The 25,363-nt window shown below is 38.9% G+C and overlaps 2 protein-coding genes across 3 annotated transcripts; one reads left to right on the top strand and one right to left on the bottom strand.

Moving 5' to 3' along the window:
- Nucleotides 1-339: 339 nt before the first annotated feature.
- On the top strand, nucleotides 340-17,430 carry aifm2 (AIF family member 2). 2 transcript variants are annotated; one of them, XM_061967375.1, is made up of 9 exons: nucleotides 340-371; nucleotides 2,107-2,283; nucleotides 2,359-2,474; nucleotides 4,201-4,320; nucleotides 4,382-4,474; nucleotides 9,086-9,347; nucleotides 9,420-9,620; nucleotides 9,679-9,833; nucleotides 17,109-17,430. In XM_061967375.1, the coding sequence occupies exons 2-8, from the start codon at nucleotides 2,109-2,111 to the stop codon at nucleotides 9,828-9,830; spliced, it is 1,119 nt and encodes a 372-aa protein (XP_061823359.1). In that variant the 5' UTR covers nucleotides 340-371; nucleotides 2,107-2,108; the 3' UTR covers nucleotides 9,831-9,833; nucleotides 17,109-17,430. The 2 variants fall into 2 exon arrangements, with proteins under 2 accessions (XP_061823359.1, XP_061823349.1); XM_061967365.1 differs by lacking the exon at nucleotides 17,109-17,430 and having other exon boundaries at nucleotides 9,679-9,956.
- On the bottom strand, nucleotides 10,779-24,710 carry LOC133610771 (very long chain fatty acid elongase 6-like). Its single transcript, XM_061967387.1, has 4 exons — nucleotides 24,512-24,710; nucleotides 13,895-14,026; nucleotides 12,021-12,172; nucleotides 10,779-11,931 (listed from the first exon to the last, which is right to left on the bottom strand). Exons 1-4 carry the CDS (start codon nucleotides 24,604-24,606, stop codon nucleotides 11,510-11,512), a joined length of 801 nt encoding a protein of 266 aa, XP_061823371.1. The 5' UTR covers nucleotides 24,607-24,710; the 3' UTR covers nucleotides 10,779-11,509.
- Between the last annotated feature and the right edge of the window lie 653 nt (nucleotides 24,711-25,363).

Below are 25,363 nucleotides of genomic sequence, written 5' to 3'. Positions count from 1 at the left end.
AAATATCATCCATCGTGTTAAATTCCTGTTTTTTTGGGGATAAACTTCCGTTGTTCTGACAAAGTGTTGCAGTGCACACTTCCACCGCTGGAGAACGCTGTTTGACTGATTGTTGTGATGTTTCGGTGTAAAAACAGGTTTCAAACTCACTGAACTTTCACATCAATACCCTAAGGGTGAACATCAATACTGTATTTTATATTAAATGTACAATCGTCTTCACTGTGACAGGATCAAAAGAGCCCGCCCCTTCCAGTAAATGCAGGGATGTGATTGGTGGGCAGGGAATGATGTAAGTGCTGAGTCAGCATGACTGTTGGAATTTGAAAAGTGGGGAAAAGTCAGAGAACAAACTTCTACAGCTAAAATTGGTGAGTTTTTGTGTATCTATTATTTCCTTTTGGATGACAAAACAACACTCATTGCATTGTTTTTCACGTTGATAAGGGGAATTGTGTGATAATAACTTGAAATTCAGGAAAGTCAGAGTTATGTCAACATTTACTGTCAATGCGTGAATACTCCAATTATTTTTTGTTTACAAGGCGAAGAAGACCTGATGATGCAATCATTAGTGATTAAAAACAGTCCAGACACCGAACTGTATAATGTTTAATATTAAAATAACGATATACCCAAGAAGTCAATTTCTTTTGATTCATTTGTTTATTTTTGCACATACACGCCTTGTCAAATGTAATTTATTTTATATAATTACATTTTGAATTAAGTTTAATTTACTTGTTTTCTTTTCTTTACTTTAATTACATTAAATTGAATTGCATTTAATTTCATTTACCTTACTTTGCTTTACGTTTGTTTACTTTTTTATTTTCTGTAATTAAATTAAATGTAATTCAATTTAATTTAAGTTGATCTACTTTCATTTTAATTCGATTTGATTTAATTATCTTACTTTGCTTTTCTTTAATTGATTACATTTAATGTGATTTAATTTTATTTTATCTACATTACTTTATTTTACTTTTTAATATGTATTGAATTCAATACTCAATTTATTTTATTTGATAAAAATAAAATGAAATGAAATAAAATAAAATAAAATGAAATACGATAACATGAAATGAAATGAAATACAATTAAATGATTAACTTAAATTAGTTTAAATTAAATTAAATTAAAATAATTATATATCCAAGGAGTCAATTTCTTTTGATTCATTTGTTTATTTTTGCACATACACGACTTGTCAAATAAAATGTATTTTATATAATTAAATTAATATACATTTATTTTTTTATTTTTTTAAATTTAATTTACTTCATTTTACTTTTACTACTAATTTACTTCGTTTTCTTTTCTTTACTTTTATTAAATTAAATTTATCCAATTGAATTTAATTAAATTTACTTTGCTTTACTTTTGTTCTGTTCACTTTTTTGCTTTTCTGTAATGAAATTAAATTTAATTTAATTTAATTTGATTTACTTTAAGTTGATCTATTTTAATTTTAATTTGATTAATTTAATTATCTTACTTTGCTTTACTTTTTTGCTTTTTTAAAATTAATTTAATTTAATGTGATTGAATTTAATTTGATCTACATTACTTACTTACTTACATTACTTTTTAAAATGTATTTAAGTCAATACTTATTTCATAAAATAAATTGAAATAAAATTAAATGAAATACAATAAAATTAAATTAAATTAAGTGTGTTCTTTTCTTTAATTAATTTAATTTAATGTGATTTAATTGAATTTGATTTACATTACTTTATTTTACATTTTAAAATGTATTTAATTCAATACTTATTTAATAAAATAAAATAAAATAAAATAAAATAAAATAAAATTACATTAAAACAAATCTTTCCCGTTACCTCAATGGTCACTAGAGGGCGCTAGTGACGCCTGCTGAGCTGAAGAAGTAGTTCCAGTAAATAGTGCATCCGAGCATAGATCAAAATATCAACATAGATTCTCACTCACTTTCATCGGTGCGAAGGAAGTTTTTTTTTTTTCTGCACAATAAAACGTTCTGATCACATGCTCGTTTCAGCTAGTGTGTGTGTGTGTGTGTGTGTGTGTGTGTGTGTGTGTGTGTGTGTGTGTGTGTGTGTGTGTGTGTGTGTGTGTGTGCAGGTATGGGCGCCCAGACCTCGTCAGTAGAGGGCGTGCACGTGGTGGTGGTGGGCGGGGGTTTTGGGGGCGTGGCCGCAGCCCAGCAGCTGAAGCGCGAAGGCCTGAGCTTCACTTTGATTGACATGCGGGACGCCTTCCATCACAACGTGGGCGCGTTAAGAGCGTCTGTGCAACCAGGTGCCCCTCCCCCTCCATCATCATCATCATCATGTGTAAACAACATGCCGTAAAGTTGACCTTTGACCCCTCCAGGCTTCGCCCAGAGGACCTTCATCCCGTACGCCGAGACGTTCGGAGAGAGTTTTGTTCAAGGCCGAGTGGAGCGAGTGGACCCCCAGCGCCAAGTGGTGGTCCTGCAAGGAGGAAGGGTACCATGTGTTGCACTTATGATTGATTGACATGATGATGCTCGTAACAATGCCAAGGAGCAGACAGAGCTTGAAAACCCTCTTGTGTTTGAAAACATGGTCTTGCAGCTGAAATGTGTCACAGATTTTTTTAAATTTCATTTTTAAGTTTTTGTTTGAGCTTCGGATAAGATTAAAATCAGCAAAAATTGACATTTACATGACAAAAGTCATCGTTTTTTATTAATTATTTTACTTTTACTATAGTTGGGAGCAACTATTGATGTATCTGCAGTTTTTCTTTCACTAAAATAAGCATTCAAAACATGCATTTGTGATAAAAATTTAAAAAAAGTTGAATTAATTCCCATAAAAATAAAAAAAAAGTTGAATTAATTCCCATTAGGTCATTCATAAAAATGTGTGCAAAACTGGAACATAAGTGTCCAAAATAAAGGAGCTTCACTTTTTCCACATTATGCTACAGCCTTATTCCAAAATGGAATAAATAATTTTTTTCCCCTCAAAATTTTACACACAATACTCTGTACATCAAGGTTTTTGATACTTGGTGCCATCTTGAAAGTATGCTAATGTCTCTTATATTAGCATGCTAATGGTAGCATGCTAACGGCAGTATGCTTATGTTTTATGCTACTTTTTTTTAGCTAATTTTGTATGTTTACACCTAAAAATAGTGCATTTTAATACTTGAAGAATGCTAACTTGTCCGTTGTCATCATGGCAATGTTAGCATGCTAACGTTTTATGCTAGCTTTTGAACTAATTTTGTTTGTTCAAACCTGAGAATCATGGATTTTGATACTTGGCGCCATCTTGGACGTATGTGAACGTCTCTTATATTAGCATGCTAATGGTAGCTGGCTAACGGGAGTATGTTTATGTTTTATGCTAGCTTTTTAGCTCATTTTGTATATTTACACCTAAAAATAGTGCATTTTAATACTTGAAGAATGCTAACTTGTCCGTTGTCATCATGGCAATGTTAGCATGCTAACGTTTTATGCTAGCTTTTGAACTAATTTTGTTTGTTCAAACCTGAGAATCATGGATTTTGATACTTGGCGCCATCTTGGACGTATGTGAACGTCTCTTATATTAGCATGCTAATGGTAGCTGGCTAACGGGAGTATGCTTATGTTTTATGCTAGCTTTTTAGCTCATTTTGTATGTTTACACCTAAAAATAGTGCATTTTAATACTTGAAGAATGCTAACTTGTCCGTTGTCATCATGGTAATGTTAGCATGCTAACGTTTTATGCTAGCTTTTTAACTAATTTTGTTTGATCAAACCTAAAAATCATGGATTTTGATACTTGGCGCCATCTTGGACGTATGCTAACGTCTCTTATATTAGCATGCTAATGGTAGCTGGCTAACGGGAGTACGCTTATGTTTTATGCTAGCTTTTTAGCTCTTTTGTATGTTTTCACCTAAAAATAGTGCGTTTTAATACTTGGCGCCATCTTAGAAGAATGCTAACTTGTCCGATGTCATCATGGTAATGTTAGCATGCTAACGTTTTATGCTAGCTTTTTAACTAATTTGGTTTGTTTAAACGTAAAAATCATGGATTTTGATACTTGGCGCCCGCTTGGAAGTATGGTAATGTCTCTTATATTAGCATGCTAACGTTTTGAGAATTTTGCAAGATTTCATTTATTGGGGAATTATGGTGTTTAGCGTTACACCGCTAACACTTTTTACTGTTGGGATGTGTTGCAGGAAGTCACCTATTCGCACCTCATCCTGTGCACGGGAACTGACGGACCTTTTCCTGGGAAGTTCAACACCGTGGCGTCGTACGAGAGCGCCATTCAGGCTTACGAGGACTTTGTCAAGCAGGTTCGCTACCACGTTGCAACAAACCATTACTGTTACCTGAGCCTACCACGCATGTGCCTAGATCCAGAGCGCTGACTCGGTGCTGGTGGTGGGCGGGGGCTCGACCGGTGTGGAGATGGCGGCGGAGCTCAAGACCGAATATCCACAAAAGAAGGTGACAGGGTTTTGTCATTTTTCCTATTCAATAAAGTCCAGAGAAAGATAAGGTCTTAAGTATTTACCAGAAATTCTGGACTACAAGCCGCTACTTTTTTCCTACGCTTTGAACCCTGTGGCTTATAAAACGGTGCAGCTATTTTCTGGAGTTTTCTTTACTGACGGCCATCATGAAAAATAGTTTTCAAATATAACCAAGCAAACACACTGCCATTAATTTGAAACCATAAAAAAAGAAGCAAAACTGTGAGGAAAAAAGAAACGAAACCGGTAAAAAAAAGAAACAAAGCCGTAAATAAAAGGAGCGAAACCGAAAAAAAAAAGCCAAAACCGGAAAAAAAAGTAACAAACCAGGAAAAAAATTGAAATTAAACCGGAAAAAAAGAAACAAAAACCGGGGGGAAAAAAGAAGCGACTCCGGTAAAAAAAAAGAAACAAATCCGGAAAAAAAAGAAGAAACAAATCCGGAAAAAAAAAAACGAACCCATAAAAAAAAAGAAACGGAACCGGAAAAAAAAGAAGCACAACTGGAAAAAAAGAAACAAAACTGGGAAAAAAAGAAGCGACACCGGTAAAAAAAGAAACAAATCCTGAAAAAATTTAAACAAACCCATAAAAAAAAGAAACGGAACCAGAAAAAAAAGAAGCACAATCAAGAAAAAAGAAACAAACCGAAAAAAAAAAAAAAAAGAAATCTGTGAAAAAGAAACAAAACCCTTAAAAAAAGAAGCAAAACCGTTAAAAAAAAAGAAGCGAAACTGGAATTAAAGAAACAAAACCGGAAAAAAGAAATGAAACAAGAAAAAAATAGAAATGAAACCGGAAAGAAAGAAACAAAACCGTTAAAAAAAGAAGCGAAACCTAAGAAAAAAGAAGCAAACCCGGAGTGTGTGTGCTTCGGCGCCATCTTTTGGACGAGTTTGCTCACTGCAGTTGCTGCGGTGTCCTGTCAACCGGAGGTAGAAGTGCCTTTTAATATTCTAGCCGTCCATAGCGTTTCTACTCCTATAAATTCTCCATTCAGCACTCCAAGCAGCGTTTGTAAGTTATACAATTGAACTAAAACAATTCTTACTTACTAAAGCGTCCCATGTGTGATGTCTGTAGGAGTGTTTTCATGCCTATTTGTACGTGCTGTCGTTATGTATTCAAGCTAGTGTTGTTAGCATTAGTTAATATGCTAACAAGTTTATGAGTGTCTATGTTGGTATTATTAACTTACAATGGCATTCTTTTCGTATTGTTTCAGTTTCACAAATTCCTCAGTAAATTCAACAAAATGGTACAGTGAAGTTATTGAGTCTGTTTAGCTGAGTGGCGAGCTCGCTTGCGCAGCTAGTGGGTCCAAGACGATGACTTCTGTTTTGTTTGATCAACCGTTTTACTGCCGTGTTACAGACACAGTTTGGAAACAATTAAGGTATAAACATTCTGTGTAAATAACTCATTTCACAACGTATATATCTGCGGCTTATAGTCCAGTGCAGCTAATACATGGAAAAAACATTTTTTTCCCTAAAATTTAGTGGGTGCGGCTCTATAGTCCGTAAAATATGTATTTGAGATGTGAAATAACATCTCTTTACAGAGGAGAAAGAAGGAAGACATCTGTGGTCCTGCCGTCTTCTTCTACGGTGTTTTACCTGCCAGTAGAAGTCTAGTAAAACTGCAACCGGGTAAACTTGTTGTAAGCCCCACCCACAAGCACCCGCGGCCATGTCAAATCACTGCCGTTAATTTGAAACCATCAAAAAAGAAGCAAAACCGGGAGGAAAAAATAAACGAAATCGGTAAAAAAAGAAACAAAGCCGTAAAAAAAAGGAGCGAAACCGAAAAAAAAAGAAGCCAAACCGGAAAAAAAAGTAACTAACCAGGAAAAAAATTGAAATGAAACCGGGAAAAAAAAGAAACAAAAACCGGGGAAAAAAAAGAAGCGACACCGGAAAAAAAAAAGAAGCGACCCCGGTAAAAAAAAAAGAAACAAATCCGGAAAAAATTAAAACGAACCCTTAAAAAAAAGAAACGGAACCGGAAAAAAAAGAAGCACAACCGGAAAAAAAGAAACAAAACTGGGAAAAAAAAAGAAGCGACACCGGTAAAAAAAGAAACAAATCCGGAAAAAATTTAAACGAACCCATAAAAAAAAGAAACGGAACCAGAAAAAAAAGAAGCACAATCAAGAAAAAAGAAACAAACCGAAAAGAAAAAAAATGAAACCTGTGAAAAAGAAACAAAACCCTTAAAAAAAGAAGCAAAACCGTTAAAAAAAGAAGCGAAACTGGAATTAAAGAAATAAAACCGGAAAAAAGAAATGAAACCGGAAAAAAATAGAAATGAAACCGGAAAGAAAGAAACAAAACCATTAAAAAAAGAAGCGAAACCTAAGAAAAAAGAAGCAAACCCGGAGTGTGTGTGCTTCGGCGCCATCTTTTGGACGAGTTTGCTCACTGCAGTTGCTGCGGTGTCCTGTCAACCGGAGGTAGAAGTGCCTTTCAATCTTCTAGCCGTCCATAGCGTTTTTAGTCCTATAGATTCTCCATTCAGCACTCCAAGCAACGTTTGTAAGTTTTACAATTGAACTAAAACAATTCTTACTTACTAAAGCGTCCCATGTGTGATGTCTGTAGGAGTGTTTTCATGCATATTTGTACGTGCTGTCGTAATGTAATCAAGCTAGTGTTGTTAGCATTATTTAATATGCTAACAAGTTTATGAGTGTCTGTGTTGGTATTATTAACTTACAATGGCATTCTTTTCGTATTGTTTCAGTTTCACAAATTCCTCAGTAAATTCACCAATATGTCACCGTGAAGTTATTGAGTGTGTTAGCTGAGTGGCGAACTAGCTTGTGCAGCTAGTGGGTCCAAGACGATGACTTCTGTTTTGTTTGATCAACCGTTTTACTGCCGTGTTACAGACACAGTTTGGAAACAATTAAGGTATAATAAACATTCTGTGTAAATAACTCTTTCACAACGTATATATCTGCGGCTTATAGTCTAGTGCAGCTAATACAAGGAAAAATGTTTTTTCCCCTTAAATTTAGTGGGTGCGGCTCTATAGTCCGGAAAATTTGTATTTGAGAGCTTAAATAACATCACTTTACAGAGGAGAAAGAAGGAAGAAATCTGTGGTCGGAGAAATCGGGGGAAAAAAAGAAACAAAGCCGTAAATAAAAGGAGCGAAACCGGAAAAAAAGAAGCCAAACCGGAAAAAAAATAAACGAACCCGGAAAAAAATTGGAACGAAACTGGAAAAAAAGAAACAAAGCCGTAAAAAAAAAGAACCAAACCGGGAAAAAAAAGAAGCGAAATTGTTAAAAAAATAAATAAACCCCGAAAAAATTGAAACGAACCCATAAAAAAAAGAAACACAACCGGAAAAAAAAGAAGTACATCCAGGAAAAAAGAAACAAACAAAACAAATGAAACCTGTGAAAAAGAAACAAAACCGTTAAAAAAATAAGCGAAACCGTTAAAAAAAATAAGCGAAACCGAAAAAAAAAGAAGCGAAACCGTTAAAAAAAGAAGCGAAACCGGAAAAAAATAAATGTAACCAGTAAAAAATTGAAATGAAACCAGAAAAAAAAGAAGCGAAATCTGAAACAAAAGAAGCAAAACTGGAAAAAAAGAAGCGAAATCCGGAAAAAACAGTGAAACGGAGAAAAAAAGAAACAAACCGAGAAATTTTTTAAACGAACCCGGAAAAAAAGAAACAAAACCGTTAAAAAAAAAGTTCAACCAGAATCTTTTTTAAACGAAACCCGAAAAAAAAGAAACAATACCGTTAAAAAAAGAAACGAACCCGGAAAAAATTTAAACGAACCCAGAAAAAAAGAAACAAAACCGTAAAAAAAAAAGTTAAACCAAAAAAAAGAAATGAAACCGGAGAAGAAGAAAAAAAAACATTAAAAAAAGAAGCAAAACCTGGAAAAAAAGAAACAAAACCGGAAAAAAAGAAACAAAACCGTAAAAAAGAGAGGCAAATGTGATTTTTTTTTTTTTTTTTTTTTTTAAACCTGTGAAACACACAAAACAATAAAAGTGTAGACAAATATGAATATTGTCATCGAAAACATATATATATATATATATATATATATATACATATATATATATATATATATATATATATTTTAATGTGTGCATTTGGGTGCCAAATACAACTTTTTCTACAATGTCAATGTTTTATTTTCCAATAAAAAAGTCTTACTGGCAGTGTTTTGGCCCCATAGAAAGACAGAGAGAGAGTGAGAGACACAACGAGAAATCTTGTATGTGATTGTCATACTCGCAGAAACAGGAAGGTCTTGATGAAACATGGCGGTCTCAGTCATAAAAGAAACCCATTTTAGAAGCAACCTTTGAGAAAAGATGATCTTACAACATCACAACAGCTTTTGTGTCATGCTCTAAGAAGGTGTGGGGTTAGTGACGTCTCCACTGGACTTCAGGAATACACCAGGGCCATAAAATGTCTCCTCTTTGACAAAAAACAGGGTTTTTTTGTGAAAAAAAAAATATTCCAAAAACTGCAAACTGACTATTTCTATCCAAGTTGACTTTGTCAAAACACATGGAAGATAAAGAAAAATGGTTGTTTTCATCAGGTGGTTCTGGTCCACGCTCGAAGCGTCTTGGCGGACGTGGAGCTCTTGAACAGCGTGCGGCACCAGGCCAAGGACGTGCTTGTGGAAAAAGGGGTGGAGCTACAGCTGGGTCAGAAAGTGTGCGACCTCTCTGGTCTGACCTGCAATGTGACCCGTAAAAACATGGAGGTCACCTTGGCGAAGGGAACCACGCTGACCACCGACCTCATCATCAACTGCAGCGGACTGAGGGTCAACTCGGCCGCCTACCAGTCCAGCTTCTGTAAGTCCCCCGCTGCAGCACAGACGTGACCTTTGACACAGGTCGCCACGAAAAGCCTTTTCTCGTCCCCAGCTGGAAGTTTGGCCCAAAACGGCGCCCTGAGGGTCAACGAGCACCTGCAAGTGGAAGCTCTCTCCCACGTTTATGCCGTGGGCGACTGCGCCGATGTGAAAGAGCCCAAGACGGCGTACATGGCCGGCCTGCACGCCGCCGTTGCCGTGGGCAACATCGTCAACAGTCTGAGCGGGAACCCTCTGACCTCGCACCGCGCAGGTACACGCCTCGCCTTCCCATGGCGTCACCCGCTCTGACCCGCCCGCTGTATTGATAGGCAACGTCACCATGCTGCTGGCCATGGGCCGCGACGACGGCGTGGGTCAGTTCAACGGCTTCCGGTTACCTCGCTGCCTGGTCGCCGTGGCGAAGAGTCGGGACCTGCTGGTGTGGAAGAGCTGGAAGGACATGCAGCAGCAGCAACCCTGACACGTATGCTCGTGGCCGAATCGCACAAAACAACTCCAGTCATGTTTGAAACATTTATGTATAAATCATCTTGTTCGTCACACAAAATAATACATAATATAAAGGTTTCATGTTACCATGGCAACACGTCAGGTAAACATCAGTGCTTTGTGAGAAGAGATATAAATGATCAGTCAAGATTCTAAAAGAGCGGTAATATTTGGCTGCACCTGATTGGCTGCTGGCAACATGAGGGGCGGGGCCAATGATTTCACTTTGGGTTCTACCAAAGGAAGACTTGATGTTCTATTGTGTTCCGGTGCGTGTCAGTCATGGCACTAAAGCAGGGGTGTCTAAACGTTTTGACTTGGGGGCTGCATTGTAAAGTAATATATATATATATATATATATATATATATATATATATATATATATATATATATATATATATATATATATATATATATATATATATATATATATATATATATATATAATGTATATGTACATATATAATGTATATGTACAGTGTATATGTATATATCATTTATATGTATATATATATACATATACATATGTATACATATATATGTTTATGTATGTATATATATGTGTGTGTATATACTGTATAGATGTGTGTGTGTATATATATATACATATATGTATATTTACATATGTATATACATATACCAAATATGTATACATACTTTATGTATATATGTATGTATACATATGTATATATGTATACATACTGTATGTATATATGTATGTATACATATGTATATATGTATACAAATGTATACATATATATATATATATGTTTATATATGTATATACATATAAGAATCAATAAAGTACTATCTATCTATCTATCTATCTATCTATATATACGTATGTGTATATGTATATGTATGTACGTATATATAGATAGATAGATAGATATATAGTACTTTATTGATTCTTATATGTACATACATATATATATATATATACAGGGGCGCACATAATAATATATAATATATATCCTATACATCTATATGTGTACATATTATATTAACATAATGGTTATTTAATTAATATAACTTGATATAAAGAGTATGTGAATGTTCGACTTCTGCCTTGTTTACTTCCGTGACGACCTCCTTAAAGTTTTGTAATCAATCAGAAATATCAAGCAGCTAAAATGTGCCAAACATGGATAAGTGTGGAGAGTTTTTTGCATTTTTCCCATCATGCTTTTGTAATGGATTTAAATGGGTGTAGTTTAGAACTGTTTTATAGTGCATAGACATTCTTTTTATAATCTCCACAAAGTTCAGTGAGCATGTTGAGTTATGAGTGACCATGTGTGTTGACAATATGGACCATGATTAGGGAAGGTTGTTTGCATTGGGCCATACAAGTAAATACTGCACAGACAGTCTTCTACTCTGACTGTAATTATTAGTCATGGACCTGAAATATTCTCATCGTCCACCAGATGTCGACATAATAAGATCCCCAAAATTGTCAGACCAAAAGATTTCTTCATATTGCGGGCTAAATTGCAGATGTAGGCGAGCCACACTAGTTTGGACACCCCTGCACTTAAGTCTGGTTTGTGCTAATCCAGACGCTTAAGTGAATGTCAAAGACAGGAAATGACCATTTATGACTAATCTTCAACAGGAAGTGGCGCAAACTTGTGCCCTAAGCTCCTCCTACTCGGCTTTGGCGCTCTTGCTGGGCTGCAGGTACGCGTGGTAGAAGAAGTTGAGGAAGAGGAGCAGGTAGCTGAGGTACATAAGTGCCCCCCAGGTGATGTTGACCATGCTGGAGGGGCAGTCGCCGTGTTGCGTCCAGCGGTACGCCAGCCCGGTCACCGCCAGGCCCACCACCATCTGCAGCAATTGGGCGATCGTGACGACCATGGCCAGAGCGCGGGGCACGCGCAGTCCGGCAGCGCGCGCGGTGTAGTAGCTGTACATGAGCGCGTGCACCGTGTAGTTGACGGTCATGAACCAGCCGCCGCCCGCCACCATGTCTTTGTAGGAGTGCCAGGAGTAGAGCAGCACCGTGATGTGGTGGTACCAGTGCAGGAAGAGGAGGCGCTGCTTCCTCAGCACGATGAAGACCGTGTCGCCTGACAACACGCACACACACATACACACACACACATCACACACACACGCGTGGCTGATGACGGACTCACAAACAGGAAATGGGACTCACCCAGCTCTGGCACCTTGCTCACCATGAAAGCGTAGGCCCAGAATTTGCTGACGGGTCCATCATAAATGATCTGGTCACACACGGACCGCCAGATACCACCGTTGTTGATGAGGTAAAGCATGAAGAACCCCGTACGCACGGCGCCCATGATGCTGCACACACACACACACACTTGGAGCGTCTTAACCTGAACCACTGAATTATTGACAGAAAATTCCATTTATTCGAAATTGGTCGTTCTGAACAAATGTAATATATATATATTTTTTTTTAAATTTCCATACATGATTTTCGATTTGTATCATATTTGACACAGCCGGTCCCAAATTATAATGTTTTTGTGATTTTTATAACAAACCAAAATATTAAGCGATACAAATAAATATCTGTTAAAGGGGTGTACAAACTTTTTGACTTGGGGTAAAATAAATATATATAGATATATAGAGTATTCATATATATGTATACATATTATTAGAGATGTCCGATAATATCGGCCTGCCGATATTATCGGCCGATAAATGCTTTAAAATGTAATATCGGAAATTATCGGTATCGTTTTTTTTATTATCGGTATCGTTTTTTTGTTGTTTTTTTAATTCAATTTTATTTGTTTGAATTAAATCAACATAAAAAACCCAAGATACACTTACAATTAATACACCAACCCAAAAAAACCTCCCTCCCCCATTTACACTCGTTCACACTCATTCACACAAAAGGCTTGTTTCTTTCTGTTATTAATATTCTGGTTCCTACATTATATATCAATATATATCAATGCAGTCTGCAAGGGATACAGTCCGTAAGCACACATGATTGTGCGTGCTACTGGTCCACTAATAGTACTAACCTTTAACAGTTAATTTTACTAATTTTCATTAATTACTAGTTACTATGTAACTGTTTTTATATTGTTTTACATTCTTTTTTATTCAAGAAAATGTTTGTAATTTATTTATCTTATTTTATTTTATTAACTTTTTTAAAAGGACCTTATTTTCACCATACCTGGTTGTCCAAATTAGGCATAATAATGTGTTAATTCCACGACTGTATATATCGGTATTGGTTGATATCGGTATCGGTAATTAAGAGTTGGACAATATTGGAATATCGGCTATCGGCAAAAAGCCATTATCGGACATCCCTAAATATTATTATATTAATATAATGGGTATATAATTGATATAATTGGATATTAAGAGTATCTGAAAGTTCGACTCCTACCTTGTTGACTTCCGTGACGACCTCCTTAAAGTTTTGTAATCAATCAGAAATATCAAGCAGCTAAAATGCGCCAAACATGGATACGTGTGGAGAGTGTTTTGCATTTTCCCCCATCTTGCTTTGTAATGCATTCAAATGGGTGTAATTTTGAATATTTTATGGTGCGTGGATATTTTTTTATATTACCCACAAAGTTCAGTGAGCAGGTTGTGTTATGAGTGACCATGTGTGTTGACATTTTTGCATCATGACTAGGGTAGGTTGTTTGAGTTGGGTCATATAAGTCAACGCTGTGCTATATTCCACAATTTTGTGCAATTACAATGAAGGCTAATTCTATAGTCACTTCAAATCACAATTTATGGTCATTGTCTTGATTTACTCACATTGTCCTCAAGATGGTGGCAAATTTACAGCAAATGGATTGTCAGATATATAATATTAATTTGGAAACACCCCTGCGGGCCAGATTCCTTACTAAACTCATGACTAAACTCATGACTAAACTCATGACGTCTCGCGGGATAAACTGAATACAGGGGCGGGCCGTTGTCGTAGAGACCGCACCGTGCGGCCATTCTCTCCACTGATGTCACTGTTACCACAGAGACCAAAGTAGCTAAAAAACAGATGTGAATGCTGACCTGAAGATAGCAAGGGCGAGCGACCACACGGCCATTGGCGTCCTTAGGTTCATTTTAGGGCGGGGCCTCATGTAGTGCTGACCTCCAAACACCAGGGCGACGTACAAAGCGCAGATCACAAATGACATACCCCTGCAGGAGACCACACACAGACACGTAATTTAGCACCGTGACAAAAGGTGACTGACACATCAGTATGAACAGTTAATCCATTGATGCAATGTAAAATTATGTAATTGGATAAGGCTGTGTTTAGTACAAAGAGAAGACTTATGAACGCCACCTAAATTCCTGAGATAGGGTCACTCTGAAGTCACCCTCGCAAAGAGACTTCATTGAATTCAGAGACTCAGGGCATAAATACGAGTAATTGATCCTTTTAAAGTCAGTAGTGGTGTTGAAAAAGCATCTAAAACCGTGTCAGTCGGTAAGTTTGAAACCTGGGAAAAGTATTACGAACAAAACTGTGGATCTGGAGATATATTTTTAAAAAGTGTTGATTAAAGAGTGAACATTTATCCCAAAGTTGTTGAAAGAGGTAAAAGTGTTGTCGATGTATAAATCTTTAATGTTGTTGATCCTCAGACTTGACCACCTTAAAAAGGCACTATCGACAAGAGAAGGAGGGAAAGCATGATTAGCAGTGATAGGTGCAAGACTAGAAATAGTCTGTTAGCCAAAATATTCTGAATGAGGTTTTTACGATTGGACTTTTCGTAAAAGCGGAAGTAGAAGAGTGGGTGGAAGAGTGAACCAGAGCCCTAAGAGATACTGGTTTTGTTGAGTTAGCCTCTACAACCAGCCATAGCAGAGGGGGATCAAATGCTTCATATGGAAGCCGATATTTAAGAATTCTAATGTTGGTGGCCCAGTAGTAAAAGTGCTAATCCTCTCGACGATTTGTGTCTCTGTAAATATTGTTTACGTAACCTGTGAGCCTTTTTATTTTATTTTAAATGAAGTCTAAAATCGGACTATCTAATTTACAAAAGAAGGGCTGAGAGAAAAAGTTGTATACACCGGAACAAAATCGTGGAAGTACATTTATTCAAACAGAGTTGACAAGGGCTACTGTAGATAAATTAAGTAAGGACCAGGGATCAAAATCTCCCTGGATTCTGGACGGCAGTGGAACAAAGTTGACTTTATAAATCTCTGCAAGCGTATGTGTGACCATGTATGTTAAACTCTGCGAGGCCATTTTAAAGATAAAATTGTGCATAGAATATTTTTTAGCAGCAGGACTTATACGAAATGTTTCACTTTTACCCACCCATGATAAAAGTTTGCCGAGTACTTAAGGCAGCCCGGAGAATTCCGAGACAAACAGAAGGAGGTCATCTGAATAGAGAGAGACTTTCACCTGCACATTGTGTTTACATATGCCTGTAATAAGCGGGTTGGCGCGACCCGTTATTGACAGAGGCTAAATGGCAAAAGCAAAAAGCAATGGGCTCAGGGGGCAACCCTGCCAGGTGGAACAGTAAAGGTGAAAATATTTGGATTGAATATTATTTGAATATAGGAATCCATGAAATAAAACTGTTACCAAAGCCGAATCTCTCTTAAGACATAAAATATAAATTTCACTCCACTCGGTCAAAAGCCTTCTCAGCATCCGTAGAGATCACTGCCTCGTTAAGAGCTGGCACATCATACCATATATTGAGAAGACGTCAAATATTAGAAAAGTAGTGCCTATTCCGAATGAACACGGTGTTTGATCCGCATTAATAATAGAAGTATCCAGACGTAAAGTCATCAGTTTGGATAATAGTTTAAAGTCCACATTTAACAGGCTAATAGAACGATACAAAGTGCATGACAAAGTTGTCCTTGCCTTTTATCAAGAGGAGATAAACTGAAGCTTGGTTGAGCGTTTGCAGGAGGCGGCCAGATTCAAACGATTTATAGTCCAATAGGGGGGCTATCTTGTATCAACATTTTTCGAAAAATGTGTTAGAATAACTATCTGGTCCAAGGGTTATTCCCTTTTGTAGTGATAACACTGCAACATTTAATTCCACAGCAGTAATTGGTCACTCTAACTCTACTGCAACGGACTGATCAACCGAGGGGATGTCCAGATTGGCAAAACATGATCAAGCTCAGGAGTATCGAGATCATCAGTAACTATACCCAAATGGGATTGAATCTGTGGAAAATAATGGGATTCGGATATCTGGCGTAGTTGATGAGCGAATAGTTTGCTAGCTTCATCGCCATGTTCATAACACTGAGATCTTGAACGGAGCATTTGTTCACTAGCAGGGTCTGTCGCCAGGATATCAAGTTCTGCCTGTAGAGAAAGCCTTTCCTTATAAGTGTCTAGGTTTTGAGAGGTACAGTACAAGTTATCTAACAGAGATATGCATTCTGTCAAATTCGTGAATTTATTCTTCCCGAGTTTTCTGTCATTATTTTTAGAGGATGTTATCTACCCCCTAATGTACGCCTTCAGCGCCTCCCAGAGTACATAGGCCGATACATCACGCTTCTGGTATTTGTACCTCCAAAATAGAGGCGGACAGCTAGCATGCTAGCCTGCCTCCTGGATCAAATCCGAGGGTAACTCCCATTTTAATGTTTTTGTCCACAAAGTCCGCCGCCCTTGTTGGATCATCGATTTTGTGGGTCTGGCCGTTGGATAAAGTCGGCCGCAATGTCACCGGGAAGAGATGAACTGCAAAGGCAGCTCTGAACCATGGCCGGGGTGAAGTCGGGAAACATTGATATCCTCTTGCCCATACGGGATAGCCAAGAAGCCTCTCCCGCCCTTCGTAGGATCTGGTTCCGGACTTCAAATAAATTCACTCGAGGAGGTTTGCCATCTTGAGGCCTCGCACGCAGGATCCGGTGAGCTCGGTTCAACATGGGCTTGCTGTCAAACTTCAGCACCTCCTGTAAGAACCGAGCAGGAAAAACAGTCGGACAGCCCACCACTCGAAAGTTATTCCACCTCCAGATCATCTCATTTTTTAGAGAGGAGATCCACGGTAGCAGCTAGGTTGTTGACAATAGCGCAGAGTTCGGTCAACTCGTTAGCATTAGCATTAGCAGCGACCTCCAGGCTAGCGATGACCCCGCCTTGGGACGAGAAAATGCTCTTGAATGACTCCATAATGGCCGCCATCTCTCCTTTGACAACAGATTTTAAGATTGTCGTGGTTGTCGGCTCGCTTTTCGTCCATGTTCTGACTTGTGCTCCTTAAAGGGGCCGAGGCGACGACCGACTCCTCCGCGATATCTGGATCCGGAGACGCACGAGGCTCGGAGCAGCCTGGCTGGCGGGAGTTCTCTCAGCCAGACATCACGGAGTTCACAGGCGTCATCCACAAAGAAGAAGCTGCATGAGACAGGTTAGTAAAAACTATGCGAGAGTCGAGTTAGCAAAAAGTGCCAACAAAACATAAGCAAGGTCACATGACCACGGAGCCCCCGCTGAGCACGCCCTGCACCGTCCATGCTCAACGGGAAGTCCCATGTTGACATTTTGTATGTTTAAAAGCTCCAGTTTCAAATACTTTGCATATTCTGTCAATCATTTAGTGGTTCAGGCTTTTAAAGGTTACCACAAAACCACATTGGTTCAGGTGTGTGTGTGGAGCGTGTGTCTGTGTGTGTCTGTGTGTGTGTGTGTGTGTGTGTGTTTCCACACAGCCATTACATGAGCGCCTCCAGTGTGACGTACAAAATACTTGACGAACTTGGAAGCATTTTTTCTTTGCAACGCTCATCAGCCTCCGTTTATGCTGCCCTGATAAGTCGGTTTGGCTAGCGGTGGGCGTGGCCTCTCTTGGAAAGACCAATTGTGGAGTCACGCACATTCCTAGATGGTGTGATAATAACACCATCCTTGAACTTTTCTTGTACTTTTTGTCGGTGCTTCTGCTTCACACGTCTCGACAGATGAGAAGAAGCGCAATCTAGTCAGACCAGTCACCATCGCTCCCAGAACCTGTGCCTCATCGCCAAGGTGACCAGGAGGTCGTTGACCTTTGGAAGCTAGCCCGCCTTGTCATGGCGAATATTACAATAACACTGCCTTTCCTTTGTGCAATATAATGTGTTAGTTTGCTTTATAAATAATTCTAAAATACGTTTTCTGACTGGTGTTTTGTGCTATTATGGTTTTAAAGGGGAACATTATCACCAGACCTATGTAAGCGTCAATATATACCTTGATGTTGCAGAAAAAAGACCATATATTTTTTTAACCGATTTCCGAACTCTAAATGGGTGAATTTTGGCGAATTAAACGCCTTTCTAATATTCGCTCTCGGAGCGATGACGTCACAACGTGACGTCACATCGGGAAGCAATCCGCCATTTTCTCAAACACCGAGTCAAATCAGCTCTCTTATATTCCGTTTTTCGACTGTTTTCCGTACCTTGGAGACATCATGCCTCGTCGGTGTGTTGTCGGAGGGTGTAACAACACGAACAGGGACGGATTCAAGTTGCACCAGTGGCCCAAAGATGCGAAAGTGGCAAGAAATTGGACGTTTGTTCCGCACACTTTAATAATAAATAAATGGGTTGTTCTTGTATAGCGCTTTTCTACCTTCAAGGTACTCAAAGCGCTTTGACACTACTTCCACATTTACCCATTCACACACACATTCACACACTGATGGCGGGAGCTGCCATGCAAGGCGCTAACCAGCACCCATCAGGAGCAAGGGTGAAGTGTCTTGCTCAGGACACAACGGAGTTGGTACGAGGTGGGGATTGAACCAGGGACCCTCGGGTTGCGCACGGCCACTCTACCACTGCGCCACTCCGTCCCACTTTACCGACGAATGCTATGCTACGACAGAGATGGCAAGAATGTGTGGATATCCTGCGACGCTCAAAGCAGATGCATGTCCAACGATAAAGTCAAAAAAATCTGCCGCCAGACCCCCATTGAATTTGCCGGAGTGTGTGAGCAATTCAGGGACAAAGGAACTCGGTAGCACGGCAAGCAATGGCGGCAGTTCGTTCCCGCAGACGAGCGAGCTAAACCCCCTGGATGTGTTGACTCACACCGTCTCTTATGCCACCGAAGATGATCAAGAGAAGAATATCGACCCTAGCTTCCCTGGCCTGCTGACATCAACTCCAAAACTGGACAGATCAGCTTTCAGGAAAAGAGAGCGGATGAGGGTATGTCTACAGAATATATTAATTGATGAAAATTGGGCTGTCTGCACTCTCAAAGTGCATGTTGTTGCCAAATGTATTTCATATGCTGTAAACCTAGTTCATATTTGTTAGTTTCCTTTAATGCCAAACAAACACATACCAATCGTTGGTTAGAAGGCGATCGCCGAATTCGTCCTCGCTTTCTTCCGTGTCGCTGGCTGTCGTGTCGTTTTCGTCGGTTTCGCTTGCATACGGTTCAAACCGATATGGCTCAATAGCTTCAGTTTCTTCTTCAATTTCTTTTTCGCTACCTGCCTCCACACTACAACCATCCGTTTCAATACATTCGTAATCTGTTGAATCGCTTAAGCCGCTGAAATCCGAGTCTGAATCCGAGCTAATGTCGCTATAGCTTGCTGTTCTTTCCGCCATGTTTGTTTGTATTCACTATGTGACGTCACAGGAAAATGGATGGGTGTATATAACGATGGTTAAAATCAGGCACTTTGAAGCTTTTTTTTAGGGATATAGCGTGATGGGTAAAACTTTGAAAAAAACTTCGAAAAATATGATAAGCCACTGGGAACTGATGATCATTCTGAAATTGTGATAATGTTCCCCTTTAACAATATTAACCTTTTATTAGGGCCGGATGCAAAGGGCCCTATTGAAATTGCTGTATTTTTTCTTCTATACCTTTAGACGCCTTTTTGACGCTCTCAACAAGCATGAAAAGTCCCCATAGTTTGCGGGCCCGTCAGGTAAAGCGAAAAGTTTAATATTTTTGGGGTCCCGAAAATGAAATTTTAAACATGGCTCTCTAGCTCCACCTTTTAAAATTAGAAAAAATTAGCCCCTCCTACCAGTTTCACGTATCGACAGGAAAATCGCAGGAGGCGTCTGTCATGACGGAACGCACATAAAAGTCTCAGGAACCCATACCTGAAAACGAACAGAAAGTCGGCCATCTTGGATTTTGTCTTTCATTTTTCGGTGAAAAAAGGGTCGTACTTTGACGAACTATTCCTAGGGACTTCTGCCAAATGAGTCGCGTTTAAAACTACAGGTACTACACATAAAGGCGAGGATAGATTTGAACACATTTTTCCTATGTCATAAGAAGTCGGCGTGGCACCCAACTTTGCTCCCATGGTTTTTGGCCATTTTTCGGTGAGAAAAAAAAAGGGTCATACCGTATTTTTCGGACTATAAGTCGCTCCGGAGTATAAGTCGCACCGGCAGAAAATGCATAATAAAGAAGGAAAGATGTGGGCGTGGCATGGCACCAAACTTGGCTCCAATTTTTGTGGGCCATTTTTCGGTGAAAAAAAGCGGTCATACTTTAACAAACTCCTCCTAGGAACTTTGACCGGATGAGTTGCGGTTAAAATTGTAGATACTACACATATAGGCGATGATAAATTGCGAACAAATTTTTCCCACGCCATAAGATGTGGGCGTGGCATGGCGCCAAACTTGGCTCCGATGGTTTTTGGCCATTTTTCGGTGAAAAAAAGGGGTCGTACTTTAACAAACTCCTCTCAGGGACTTTGACCAAATGAGTTGCAGTTAAAACTACAGCTACTACACATATAGGCGATGAAAAATTGCAAGCAAATTTTTTCTACGCAATAAGATGTGGGCGTGGCAGGGCGCCAAACTTTGCTCCCATGGTTTTTGGCCATTTTTCGGTGAAAAAAAAAAGGTCGTACTTTAACGAACTCCTCCTAGGGACGTTGACCAAATGGCTCGTGGCTCAAATTACAGGTACTACACATATAGGCGATGATAAATTGGGAACAAAGTTTTCCTACGCCATAAGATGTGGGCGTGGCAGGGCGCCAAACCTTGCTCCCATGGTTTTTGGCCATTTTTCGGTGAAAAAAAGCGGTCATACATTAACGAACTCCTTCTAGGAACTTTGGCCTATTGAGTTGCAGTTAAAATGGCGGATACTTACACATATAGGCGATACTAAATTACAAGCAAATTTCTCCCACGCCATAAGATGTGGGCGTGGCAGGGCGCCAAACTTTGCTCCGATAGTTTTTGGCCATTTTTCGGTGAAAAAAAGGGGTTGTACATTAACAAACTTCTCCCAGGGACTTTGACCAAATGAGTTGCAGTTAAAACTACAGCTACTACACATATAGGCGATGAAAAATTGCAAGCAAATTTTTTCTACGCAATAAGATGTGGGCATGGCAGGGCGCCAAACTTTGCTCCCATGGTTTTTGGCCATTTTTCGGTGAAAAAAAAAGGTTGTACTTTAACGAACTCCTCATAGGTACATTGACCAAATGGCTCGTGGCTAAAATTACAGGTACTACACATATAGGCGATGATAAATTGGGAACAAAGTTTTCCTACGCCATAAGATGTGGGCGTGGCAGGGCGCCAAACCTTGCTCCCATGGTTTTTGGCCATTTTTCGGTGAAAAAAAGCGGTCATACTTTAACGAACTCCTCCTAGGAACTTTGGCCTATTGAGTTGCAGTTAAAATGACGGATACTTACACATATAGGCTCGTGGCTAAAATTACAGGTACTACACATATAGGCGATGATAAATTGGGAACAAAGTTTTCCTACGCCATAAGATGTGGGCGTGGCAGGGCGCCAAACCTTGCTCCCATGGTTTTTGGCCATTTTCCTGTGAAAAAAAGCGGTCATACTTTAACGAACTCCTCCTAGGAACTTTGGCCTATTGAGTTGCAGTTAAAATGACGGATACTTACACATATAGGCGATACTAAATTACAAGCAAATTTCTCCCACGCCATAAGATGTGGGCGTGGCAGGGCGCCAAACTTTGCTCCGATAGTTTTTGGCCATTTTTCAGTGAAAAAAAGGGGTCGTACATTAACAAACTCCTTTTACGGTGTATTACTGTTTCTTGAAAAATGGTACGACCTTTTTTTATGGTAAAAAGCTGGCAGTTCAGTCGACAGAATTTTACCATATAAGCAGATTTTCTTTCAGTTAAAAAAAATACCCTACCTGTAAAATTTTTGCAATCTAGCTGGCATTTTCCATTAAAAAAAAATCAGTGGTACTGTTTTTCCATTTATCGTAATATGTTGTAAACAAATGCTGTATTTCTTACAGTAAAATTCTGGTGACTGAGTTGCTAGTTGTTTTTTTTTACAGTAAAATCTAAGGTTGTTGTTTATATGGTGTATTACTGTAAATGGAAAAACGGTACCACATTTTTACGATAAAAATAATGGCACCACCTCATTTGCCAGAATTAGAAAAAATAGTGCTACTGGTTTTCCATAATGTTGTAAAAACAAATAAAAAACCCAAAACCAGTGAAGTTGGCACATTGTGTAAATGGTAAATAAAAACCGTATACAATGATTTGCAAATCCTTTTCAACCTATATTCAATTGAATGAACTGCAAAAACAAGATATTTAACGTTTGAACTGGAAACTTTATTTTTTGCAAATATTAGCTCATTTGGAATTTGATGCCTGCAACATGTTTCAAAAAAGCTGGCACAAGTAGCAAAATAAACTGATAAAGTTGAGGAATGCTCATCAAACACTTATTTGGAACATCCCACAGGTGAACAAGCTAATTGGGAACAGGTGGGTGCCATGATTGGGTATAAAAGCAGCTTCCATGAATTGCTCAGTCATTCACAAACAAGGATGGGGCGAGGGTCACCACTTTGTGAACAAATGCGTGAGCAAATTGTTTAAGAACAACATTTCTCAACGAGCTATTGCAAGGAATTTAGGGATTTCACCATCTACGGTCCGTAATATCATCAAAAGGTTTAGAGAATCTGGAGAAATCACTGCACGTAAGCAGCAAGGCTGAAAACCAACATTGAATGCCCGTGACCTTCGATCCCTCAGGCGGTACTGCATCAAAAAGCCACATCAGTGTGCAAAGGATATCACCACTTGAGCTCAGGAACACTTCAGAAAACCACTGTCAGTAATTACAGTTCGTCGCTACATCTGTAAGTGCAAGTTAAAACTCTACTATGCAAAGCCAAAGCCGTTAATCAACAACACCCAGAAACGCCGCCGGTGTCTAAGTGATACAAAGTGTAAAAGTGTTCTGTGGTCTGACGACTCAACGTTTCAAATTGTTTTTGGAAACTGTGGACGTCGTGTCCTCCAGAACAAAGAGGAAAAGAACCATCCGGATTGTTATAGGCACAAAGTGTAAAAGCCAGCATCTGTGATGGTATGGGGGTGTATTAGTGACCAAGGCATGGGTAACTTACACATCTGTGAAGGCACCATTAATGCTGAAAGGTACATACTGTCATGTCTGTGTGATCATGTTTTGTTTTAGTCATGTTCGGTTTTGTTTTTGGACTTTTCGTGCACTTTTGTTTGTTTTGTCACCATAGCAACCATTAGTTTTCACCTGTCACGTCACGCACCTCTTTCACGTTTTGAGTCACGCACCTGTTTTCACTAATCATGTCTGTAGTATTTAAGTTCATTGTTTTCAGTTTGTCTTTCTGGCGACATCCGGATTCATACCCCTGTCACACTCTTACCTCTGCGCACTTCATAGTCCATGCCAAGTAAGTTTTTTGTTTATTAATGCCACAGTTAGTGTTTTTGTTTAATTGTTCACAGTTTCTGCCTATGTGCAAGTTTTGTTTTCAATAGCCTAGTTTTGTACCTCCGCCATTGTGCGCGCTTTTCGTTTGTTCCTTTTTGATATATAGTGTTAAAATAAATCATGTATTCACCTTCACGCCATGTCTGGTCCAAATCACTTGCACCTCGGGAGAACAAACCACGCCACAGTCCCAGTCGTGACACATACAGGTTTTGGAGCAACATATGTTGCCATCCAAGCCACATCTTTTTCATGGACGCCCCTGCTTATTTCAGCAAGACAATGCCACGCCACGTGTTACAACAGCGTGGCTTCATAGTAAAAGAGTGCGGGTACTAGACTGGCCTGCCTGTAGTCCAGACCTGTCTCCATTGAAAATGTGTGGCGCATTATGAAGCCTAAAATACCACAACGGAGACCCCCGGACTGTTGAACAACTTAAGCTGTACATCAAGCAAGAATTGGAAAGAATTCCACCTGAAAAGCTTAAAAATGTGTCTCTTCAGTTCCCAAATGTTTACTGAGTGTTGTTAAAAGGAAAGGCCATGTAACACAGTGGTAAAAATGACCCTGTGACAACTTTTTTGCAATGTGTTGCTGCCATTAAATTCTAAGTTAATGATTATTTGCCCCCAAAAAATTACGTTTCTCAGTTGGAACATTAAATATCTTGTCTTTGCAGTCTATTCAATTAAATATAAGTTGAAAAGGATTTGCAATTCATTTGTATTCTGTTTTTATTTACGATTTACACAACGTGCCAACTTCACTGGTTTTGGGTTTGGTAATATTTTACAGTAAAATTCTGGCAGCCGAGCTGCCAGTTTTTACCGTAAAATCTACCGGCGTTGTTATTACAGCGTGTCGGTCAATATTTCAAGTGGAAAACTTCTCACCAGTTGTCCTTCATCCAGCGGATGACCTCAGTTGGGTCAAAGCGTCTCTCAAACTCAAACTCTGTCAGCATCATCGCGTGGTCGCCGGCCGCCATCTTGCCTGCTGTGAGTCAGGCGCCGTCTGAGCTCACCTGCTGATCGGCGGCCAGGTGTAGACGCCATGCAAGAGGCGTTGCCACAAGGACGCGCCTGGAACCAGGTCGACTGGTTGAGAGTGTGTGTGCATGTGTGTGTGCATGTGTGTGTGTGCATGTATGTGTGCATGTGTGTGCGCGCGCGTGTGTGTCGAGGGGCGTACAAAATGTCAATCCAGTTTCCACACGTGTTATGAGTCATGAAAAATGTGCTTTTTATCACATCAGTACAAAGGTTTCAGGGTCATTTTGGTTAACCCTTTAAAGCCAGAACCACTCAATCAATCATTGACAGAACATCCCAATTATTTCAAACTGGAGCTTGTATTGGTCCTTCTGAGCAAATCCCTTTTTCTTTTTTACAAAAAATAAATTCCCATACATGACTTTCAATCTGTGTCATATTTGACACAAAGTATTTTTTTTTTTACAACAAACCATAACATATTGCAATACACAGAAATATCTATAATTTCTCATCATTTTCAAAGCATCTTCAGTGTTGTCATTATTTGCAATTTACAAAAAAACTTACAAAAAAATCAACGTCATTATGTATTTTTTTAATGTGATTTATTTTTCTCTCACATAAAAATCAGAAATCTATTATTTCATTTAACAATATAATACAGCAAATTGTATATGTATATTTTACCTCTAAATATACCATATTGTGTAATGTAAACACTATATGTGTTTATTTTAAACATGTAAAGAC

This window comes from Nerophis lumbriciformis, linkage group LG02 (genome assembly GCF_033978685.3).
Source record: "Nerophis lumbriciformis linkage group LG02, RoL_Nlum_v2.1, whole genome shotgun sequence".
Lineage (NCBI taxonomy): Eukaryota > Metazoa > Chordata > Actinopteri > Syngnathiformes > Syngnathidae > Nerophis > Nerophis lumbriciformis.
This window is presented reverse-complemented; position numbering and strand designations above follow the sequence as displayed.

Excerpts from the sequence above, each read along its gene's own strand:
- aifm2 (XM_061967375.1), top strand. The coding sequence starts at position 2,109 with ATGGGCGCCCAGACCTCGTCAGTAGAGGGCGTGCACGTGGTGGTGGTG. Across the intron at positions 2,284-2,358 it reads AAGAGCGTCTGTGCAACCAG|GCTTCGCCCAGAGGACCTTC; the intron begins GTGCCCCTCCCC and ends TGACCCCTCCAG. Across the intron at positions 4,321-4,381 it reads ACGAGGACTTTGTCAAGCAG|ATCCAGAGCGCTGACTCGGT; the intron begins GTTCGCTACCAC and ends GCATGTGCCTAG.
- LOC133610771 (XM_061967387.1), bottom strand. The coding sequence starts at position 24,606 with ATGGCGGCCGGCGACCACGCGATGATGCTGACAGAGTTTGAGTTTGAG. Across the intron at positions 14,027-24,511 it reads CGCTGGATGAAGGACAACTG|GGGTATGTCATTTGTGATCT; the intron begins GTGAGAAGTTTT and ends GGTCTCCTGCAG. Across the intron at positions 11,932-12,020 it reads GAGCAAGGTGCCAGAGCTGG|GCGACACGGTCTTCATCGTG; the intron begins GTGAGTCCCATT and ends GCGTGTTGTCAG.